Source organism: Castanea sativa, chromosome 7 (assembly GCF_040712315.1).
Source record: "Castanea sativa cultivar Marrone di Chiusa Pesio chromosome 7, ASM4071231v1".
NCBI lineage: Eukaryota > Viridiplantae > Streptophyta > Magnoliopsida > Fagales > Fagaceae > Castanea > Castanea sativa.
Genome location: NC_134019.1, coordinates 10,892,468 through 10,902,234, shown reverse-complemented (window position 1 = coordinate 10,902,234; position 9,767 = coordinate 10,892,468). Strand labels below are relative to the sequence as shown.

Sequence of the window (9,767 nt, the reverse complement as noted above, 5' to 3'; positions counted from 1 at the left end):
GATTGAGAGAGAGAAAGAGAGAGAGAGAGAGAGAGAAGGGGGGGAGAGTTGTGTGAAAGAGAAGTGTAAAATGTTTTATACTTCATTAAATTAGGAGTAAAACATTTTACACTTGGGAGGGGTAGTTTTACAGTTTGACTATAAAATATTTTACAATTGACCAAATTTTACACCTAAACAAACATGGTAAAATGTGTAAAATAATTTCCGAAAAATATTTTACTTCAAAACAAATGGAGCGTAAAAAGATTGTTATATGAAGTAATTAATACCCTTGATATATTGAAGGGCAGGCTTGTTAAGGCGCTTTAACTGCCGTTGAATATCCAGTTTTTGTTTCTGACCAAAGATGGTGTTAGTGTTTCCAATTTCAAATGCTACCATTGGTATGAGAAAGCACAAGCAAAAGGTCATCTTTACTGCCCTCAACCACCTCCTCCCCCTAACACAAGGAGATGCCATAACTAACTATTACTTGAAGTAGGTCGCTGGTTTGCAGTGTACAATGATGTAATTGCTAACTTTGATCGTAATCTTTGCAATACTTAAAAATGTTCAATTGTTTATCTTTGATTTGCTACATATTCTATCCATCTATCTATCTATTTATAATCATCAATTCTATTTATAATGTTTCTATTTATAATCTATCTATCTATTCATCTCTCTCTCTCTCTCTCTCTCTCTCTCTCTCTCTCTCTCTCTATATATATATATATATATATTTATATAATAACTAATAGTCGAAACGTTTGACTTTTTGTTGACCATTCTTTATTGCGCCACGTGGCTAATTAACTTTGCTAGGAAATTTAGACCCCGGTTGATAGAATTAATAAATTTTAAACCCAAGTTGTTAATTAGGTTTATTATGAATAAAACTTGTTAAAACAAATAAACATCAATATCATGTCACAAATAATGCAGCGAAAAAATAAATAAGACAAGATATGATGACTCAGGAAAACCAATGAAACCAACCAATTTCACAGTAAAAAACCTGGGGGGAAACATTCCCGAAAAGCAATTCACTATAGTAAAGAGAAGTTTTAGATCTAGCACAAAACCTTTGTCCCTAGACTCTACAATCCTCGTAGATGAACTCACAGTAGAAACCTTCTACCGCTTCAAAATTTCTGAACTCTTCAATATATGAACGCCACCCTTTGATGCACGGATCCCAGTACGTGACTCACTCACCAACTTGTGGAAGAAGAATGTTGGCTACAAAGTTTTTCATTTCATCAACAATGAAGATCAAGATGCACTTGGTTACAAAACTCTAAGACGCAAAGATGCAGTAGCTTCTTTCAGAGAGAATAAGGCTTCGGTCACATTTTGCATATGTTCTCTTTATATTCTCTTATGTGACTGTCACGTCACAGTTAGTCCAAAAGAAAAAAGAAAAAAAGAAAAAGAAAAAGAAAAGGAGAAGTCAGATTTGATGGGTTCACACGTGCTCCCCACCTAACCCCACTCCCCACCACTCATTTTTCACTTATCTCTTACTCTCTCTTTGACTGGCTCCCCACTTCTCCTTCTCTTTTCTTTTCTTTTCTTCTTTTTCATTTTCGGTAGAACACTCTTCACGCCCTCAAACTCTCCTGCCAGTACCTCCGTATCACTACTTCCACCATCATTTTTCCGGCAAGATTACCGGAAAATTCTTGTGAACCTATAAGCACCTTCACATCTTTTATTTGAGGTAAAAATTTTTAATCTTTTTGGTGGGTTTTACACTTTTTCTTGAAGTTATTTTTATCTAAGCTTTAATAATGATACCCATTTGATTTATGAGCATTGGAAGTAATATTTATGTGTTTATATGTATGAGTTTTGTATTAGTGGAATTATTTGATGAGTGGGTTTATGGTTTGTGCTAATGATAAATACCTAAGGTTTATGTATGGTGGAAAATTTGGGGGGGTTTTGGCTTTTTAATGTGAAATAAATGGTGAATATAATTTTATTGATTATTTGGAACTAGTCAAAAATTTAAATTGTTTGTTATGGAGGATATTATGATTTTGGTATCATGCGTCTCTTGTTGATGTGGTGTAATTATTGTGGGAAGAACTTATAAAATATTGAGGTTTTGATGTTAGAGATAATACCTTGAATGATTCATGAGTATAATGGGAGTCTATGCCTTGTAAATTAATTTGTTGAGAAACTTTAGTTTGGCAATTCCTAAATTGTGGCTAGATACAATTTCAAGCTAGATACAATTTCAAGCTATATACTTATTGTGATAGGTTTACTTGATATTGTTTAGGTTCTAGCTAATCTCCTTGAAGCTTGGAGAGTTAGGCTTTTGTGGTGGCGAGGTAAGTAGCTTCTTAATGGGATGTTTTTTGAAAATAACCATGCTTCATAAATGATGTTTTGGGTCAAACACATTTTGAAAAATTATATATGGATATATGTTTTCTTAAAAGTGTTGTGTTGTGACCCTATTATATATGAAAATGCATCATATTTGGTATTGCATTTGGGGAAATGCATGAATTGTTGATATGGAAAAATGAGCATCTTTTATTTAATCTTTGATAAGGAAATCATGGATTTTATGGTATATTAGAAAATTAAAGATGCTTATCTTGTCTTGTTATGTGGGAAATTGATAGAAAATCTTTTTGACAGGAATGAAGTTGAAAACCTTACAAACTTTGTGGAAGTTAGATTATTTAAGGTTTTTCCGAAACTACCTGGATATAAACTATGTGTTTCAAAGTATATGTAACCTATGAGTTTCATATAGTTTTAACACCATGCCATGTGTGATTTTTTGGTGATCACCCGATTTGGTTTTCGTAGTCTTTGTGACAATGGAATCAAATCCAGGTTTGTGCCCTTTCACTTTGGATGATGCGTTCTTCCTTGCTGCCCATGGGGGGAAGATGTTACTTGATTGTGTGTGGGTGAGGCTGCTGTCCATGGGGCCAAGAGACCACATGCAAGAGAGGGCCTATTTGATGCGCTCTCTCTGCTGCCCATGAGGGGAGAGAAAAACCTTGAGGGTATGAGTGAGGCTGCTGTCCATGGGGCCAAGAGTCTGCATACCAGAGAGGACAATATCATGCTAGTTGTGAATGGGTGGATCCCCTGACCGGTCTATGTGGTAGTGTGGTATTTTTGAGAAAATTTACCGTATGTTAGATTTTATGGCTTTGAAAATTATATTGTTAGTGCTCACAGATTATGATATATAGTTTCAAGGTACTTACTTTGACAAACTTGAAATTTCATTATTCAATCATTCTTGTCATATTATTATTATTGAAGATGAAACTTGCATTTTCCCCACCCCCATTAATTATGCTACTTACTGGGCTTTAGTTCATCCCACCTTCTAACAGTTTTTCAAAGTAATTAGCTATACCTTGGATATGAAGCTTACTTCGTGGGTGGTGATTGAAGTGCTATGTTAAATTTGGAGACTTTTGTTATAAATGGTTGGTGACTTGAATTTGCTATGTTCACCGAGACATTAATTAATTCTATTGGAGGTTGGTTACTTGAGGTTTGTTAGCCTTAGGCGTGGCAGGTCTAAACTTGATATTAAGATTTCTTATTCTTGATAAGATTGTGACTTTGTATAATCCAAGAGTTTTGTAATAAATATTCATGTATTATGTGGAGGTACATGATTTTTAGTTATTGTTCCTAAATGTGTTATAGAGCTCTGACTTGTAATGTGGGGAATTATGGTTATATATTCTTATCTAGTGGAAATGAAAGGAAAATAAAGATCTCCTATAGTTTGGTTTTCCAAAAAGGAAAAATCTACAAGTACCTTTGGGATGTATTTCTCATGCTTTGAACCCTTTTGGGTTTGGGGCGTGACAGTGACGATTTCTAAAATAAGCCTTATATATGTTTAGAGTTGTGAGAAAAGAAACCCTACACAAATACATAAGCATGGGCTGAAAATTAGATCTGAAAATTCTGATTTCCGTAACCTCGATAAATAGTATTTGTTGAGCCTCATTAAACCTCGATAGATAGCTATCTGTCGAGCAGTTGTCGAGCTATCTGTCCGCAAGTGTCGAGCTATCTGTCCAGCTTTAGTGAACACATTTTCTTCACTTGTTTCTTGATCCAATCTTCATGACTTTAATACTAGACTTGAACAACATGTTCTTTGAAGTATTAAACACATTCTAGATCTACCCAAATACAAGTAAAGTGCGTTTTGTCAAATGATTAGCCAACTACATAAAATATGTCCTTAACAAGCTTTATGCCACATATACAATTAAAAACACCGAGCAATTGTGCATTTTGAACGAAAATGTGTCTCTTGACTGAAAGGGACCTGTTGAACGAAAATGTACCTCTTGATTGAAAATGTGCCTATTAAATAAAAATATGTCTATTGACCGAAAAATGTGCCTATTAATCGAAAATGTGCATATTAAATGAAAATGTGCCTGTTAAAGAGTCATAATCCTTTGGGTATATATAGTGGTTCATAATTATTTAGAAACTTCTTCTCAACTTCTTCCATTTCATCTTTTTTTAGAAACATAAGAAACTGATGGGTTAGTAGTGAAAAGGTCCAGGAATCAAGCCACACCAACGGTAACAAAAAAATACTAAACAATTTCTTTATTTGGTTACTTTTTCTCTTTAATCTTTCTTAGAAACATAAATTACCGCTACGTCTAAAATTAAAAACACATAAAGATGTAACTTTTCATTTGGAAAACCATACCAGCCCTATTTTTCCTATTGTTGGTGTACAATTGCACCATTTCATTGGGTAGTTATTAATTTTTGCAACCCTCCTCAACTAACCACGCAAGAAATTAGTATATAATGTAGCGTTGGAGGCCCTAGGGTTTTGGTACATTATGAGAAGATTAAGTATTTTTTTAATATATATGGGACTCACTAATTGAATTGATGATAAAAAAAATATTATCTTGAATTTAGCTTCATCCTATCTGATTCTAAACGAAAAAAGTTTCATCCTATCTAAAAGACTAAACAATTTAAAATGACATTTCACTATTCATTTAACTACTATTATAATATATATTAATTTATGAGATAAGCAAGAAACTTAAATACTTGAATAGCGAAATGGGTAAAAAAACGTTAAATGTGGGACAAGATAAAAAAATTCAGAAAATCCAGGGTTTTTGTACATTACGAGAAGATTAAGTATTTTTTTTAATATATATGGGACCCACTAATTGAATTGATAATAAAAAAAAAAGATTATCTTGAATTTAGCTTCATCCTATCTGATTCTAAAAAAGAAAAAAGGAAATGTTTGATTCTGAAAAAGAAAAATAAAAAAAGTTTCATCCTATCTAAAAGAGACTAAGCAATTTATTTACTTATTTTTTAAAAGTAAAGAGACTAAACAATTAAAATGGCATTTCACCATTCATTTAACTACTATTATAATATATATTCATTTATGAGATAAGCAAGAAACTTAAATACTTGAATAGTGAAATGGGTGAAAAATGTAAAATGTGGGACAAGATAAAAAAATTCTGAAAAAATGATTAGGTTGGATTGGTCAGGGAAAAATTCTTTTCCCATATTTTTCGGCATCTATGTCTTTAAGGACGGCTTCTTCTTTTTGGGGTCGAACTGATTTGAAAATATATATTCATTTATGAGATAAGCAAGAAACTTAAATACTTGAAAAGTGAAATGGGTGAAAAATGTAAAATGTGGGACAAGATAAAAAAAATTCTGAAAAAATGATTAGGTTGGATTGGTCAGGGAAAAATTCTTTTCCCATATTTTTCGGCATCTATGTCTTTAAGGACGGCTTCTTCTTTTTGGGGTCAAACTGATTTGAAAAATCAGACTACATATCATAATAGTGGTTCATATTTAACAAAACAAACCCAACTTATAAATAACAATTTTAGGGAATAGTCACAAGTTTCGTGTGTTTCTAAGAAAGATGAATAAGAAAGAGTTGAGAAGAAGTTACTAAATGAATATGAACTATTATTTATACCTAAAGGATTATGACCATTCAATAGACACATTTTCATTTAATATACACATTTTCAGTCAATAGACACATTAGAGATAAGGATTAATTAAAATTCAAAAGGTAAGAACTCTTTATTTTCTTGGGTTCACTATTTCTGGATGTTCCTAAAATGCCATAATAAATACAAGGCCTAATTAAAATTTAAAAGATAGGAATTCTTTATTTTTGTGGATTCAACCAAGTGGCACATCCTTTACAAAGAGAATTGAAATATTCTCAAGTGCCACATTGGAGATAAGAACAAATTAAATATTGACATTTTTTTTTTTTCATTTGGTTTAATGTTTTGAGTCTTTTCCTCTCTCACTCATACAAACAAAACTCTTTGCATTTCATTTCACCATTATCACCTCTTGCACTTCTACTCCTTTAAATATATATATTCCTATGGATAACCCTTCATGTACGAGTGTCAATTAGGGTTAGCAGGCAGTGTGGACTAAGGTAGTCAGGCAGAGTGCAGAGGCGTGACGTGAAGATTGGGAATTCGAGTAGTGAGGTAGAGGCGTGAGGTGATTAAGGCAAAGGCGTGAAGATGAGTTTGTTTTGTTTGATTAGTGTTAGGGATTTCAGATTTGGGGTTGGGTTGGGCTAGGCTGGAAGTGGCTTTAGTTTAGGGCAGAATTCATTTTGTTTGATTAAGGATTTTGGGCAAGCTGGCTAGGCTGGATGTGGGCCGATTTTTTTGTTTGTATTGGACTAGAAAAATTGTTTAAAAATAATTTGGGGGGATCAGATTTTTTTTTAGGCGGGGGGGGGGGGGGGGGGGGACATTTCTATTTTTTATATACTATAGAGGAAATTTTAAAAATTTTGGGAGAGCCAAGTAGCTCCGCCCCTAGTTAGCATGTCATGGTAGTGTCGTGTTAATATATGAGTATTCGACTAAATATTTCAACCCTGAACTAGACACATTTAATAATTGTGTCATGACTCTTCATTTCCAACACAACTTGTTATTGAAGCAGGTTAACATGACACATCACGACCCACTTGATATGCTTAATAAACGGGTCATGATGGGTTGATACGAATGTAACCCGACTTATTTCAACCCTCTTAATATTAAATAGGTTGGAATATCAGTGATGGTTATTGCATGTCCTTGTGCTCTTGGATTGGCGACGCCAACTGCTGTCATGGTTGCAACAGGGGTTGGGGCTAATAATGATGTGCTGATAAAAGGAGGAGATGCTTTGGAAAGGGCTCAAAAGATTAAGTATGTCATATTTGATAAAACAGGCACCCTAACCCAGGGAAAAGCCACAGTTACAACAGCAAAAGTTTTTACAGAAATGGATCGTGGAGAATTTCTTAGATTGGTGGCCTCTGCAGAGATGACTTCCAATTCCCTACTAGTTTTCCATTTTTTACTCAAAAACCCAGCTTTGTGTTTTTAGATTTTCCAAATTCTTGGCTCTGAATTGTGCCAGAGAAAGTTCCCAAGAAGACCTCATAATATGACAACAATAAAATAAAAAATTCTTGCCATAATATTTTGATTCCTAAAATGTAAAACTTGCTTTTTACGTATGTTATTCTGACATTCTACGCATGCAACATATATGGTAGCAGAGGACATACAAACGATTGAGTTTTCATTCTCCTCCTTCACCTAACATGATTTGTTCCCTTCTTTTGGGGTGGCGTGGGGGTGATGAAACTTCTATATATATATAGTAAGCGACGGAATAGTAGCATAAGTTTTTATTCTTTATTTTTATTCCCTGGCTTAGGCTAGCAGTGAACACCCGTTGGCGAAAGCAATAATGGAATATGCACGCCATTTTCATTTCTTTGATGAACCTTCTGCAACCAAGGATTCTCCAAAACATAACAAAGAGACAAATTCCGGATGGCTTTTTGATGTCTTGGAATTCTCTGCTCTGCCAGGAAAAGGTGTCCAGTGCTTTATAGATGGAAAACTTCTTTTGGTGAGTTTCCTTTACATTGAGATATGTAAATGTCAATTCATTCTTTAAGATGTGCCTCATTACTTTTTGGTAATCGGAAACTGGTGACTGAAAGTGGAATCACTATTCCAACCCATGTTGAAGATTTTTTAGTAGAGCTTGAAGAAAGTGCAAAGACTGGCATACTTGTTGCATACGACAATAGCTTAATTGGTGGTTTGGGAGTTGCAGATCCACTAAAGAGAGAAGCTGCTGTGGTTGTAGAGGGCCTTAAGAAAATGAATGTCATGCCGGTCATGGTTACAGGGGACAATTGGAGAACAGCTAGGGCTGTTGCTAGGGAGGTTCGTATATAACTTTTATGTGGTATTCGGTTGAAGCCCGGATTTTAGCATTATGAAACACAAAATTCTTTTGAGTTCTGATAATTAGGCACCTAATATATTACTTTTCTAGGATCTGAGAGTTCGGTTCTTACCCCTATAATACCAATTATGTCGTAACCAAACTTAAAAGGTTTTCATCTAAAACTGTATAATCTCCGAGTTCTGAAAAATAAATGATGATGCTGGGCAGGTTGGCATTCAAGATGTAATGGCAGAGGTAATGCCGGCGGGAGAAGCTGATGTTTTCCGATCATTCCAAAATGATGGGAGCGTAGTTGCAATGGTGGGTGATGGAATCAACGACTCCCCCGCGCTAGCTGCTTCTGATGTTGGTATGGCAATTGGCGCTGGGACAGATATTGCAATAGAAGCTGCTGATTATGTATTGATGAGAAATAACTTTGAAGATGTAATCACAGCCATTGATCTCTCAAGGAAGACCTTTGCACGTATTCGATTGAATTATGTGTTTGCCATGGCCTACAATGTGCTTGCAATCCCCATAGCTGCTGGGGTTTTATATCCTTCTCTAAGGATTATGTTACCACCATGGGCAGCTGGTGCATGAATGGCTCTCTCATCTGTAAGTGTAGTATGCTCTTCTTTGCTTCTTTGGAGATTAAAAAAACCCAGACTTACAACCATACTAGAAATAACTGTAGAGTAGAAAGAGAACTGAAAAACTTTAGGTTACGGCTTTGAATTGAGATAAGATGGGGGTTCCATTAGAGTTTGATATCCCAATTTTGTATATTTCCGTTTCTCTTACACTGAGGGTGTAAGTTTGGCACCCCATTCAATGTAAATCCCCTTATATAATAATGTCCTTAATGCTTTTTCTTTTTTAATTTCTATTTTTTCCCACTTTGTTGTGATATTTTTATTCAATGAAAATGATTATGTTTGCTCTCTCTCTCTCTCTCTCTCTCTCTCTCTCTCTCTCTCTCTCTCTCTCTCTCTCTCTCTCTCTGATTGTGGGGTTGTGTGCATACATGTTTCAGTGTTTGTGTGCACCAGGCACACTTGCATTTCATGTGAATTTACATCAGGGAAGAGAAGGTATTTTATGTATGGGATATATGGATTCTCCCTCTCAGATTGTGTGTCCCACGCAATGTAGAGTGCATACGTTGTGAGAGGGTGAATGTATATATCTAATGTGTAAAATAATTATTTGAGAAAATGTTTGTTTGTTGTGTACCATATTTAAATTGTGGAAAAGTTCTCTAAATTGCGGGTCTCAATATATGCAGCTATATGCACAATTAAAGGGTTGTATTTTTCATTTGAAAAATAAAAAGAGTTGTATTTTCATTTGAGGCAAAATAAGGAAACTTCTAAACCTTCTCATGAGATACTTTTAATTTTCTGTTTGCGTTTGTTCTTTTTGTTTTGACTGAAAATATTCCCTATTTTTGGGTGTTTGGTCCGACTAAAAAT

The 9,767-nt window shown here is 34.5% G+C and overlaps 1 protein-coding gene across 1 annotated transcript; it reads left to right on the top strand.

Moving 5' to 3' along the window:
- Window positions 1-8,164: 8,164 nt before the first annotated feature.
- Window positions 8,165-9,185, top strand: LOC142642947 (copper-transporting ATPase RAN1-like). The gene is made up of 2 exons (XM_075817412.1): window positions 8,165-8,285; window positions 8,518-9,185. Exons 1-2 carry the CDS (start codon window positions 8,220-8,222, stop codon window positions 8,893-8,895), a joined length of 444 nt encoding a protein of 147 aa, XP_075673527.1. The 5' UTR covers window positions 8,165-8,219; the 3' UTR covers window positions 8,896-9,185.
- The last annotated feature ends 582 nt before the right edge of the window (window positions 9,186-9,767 follow it).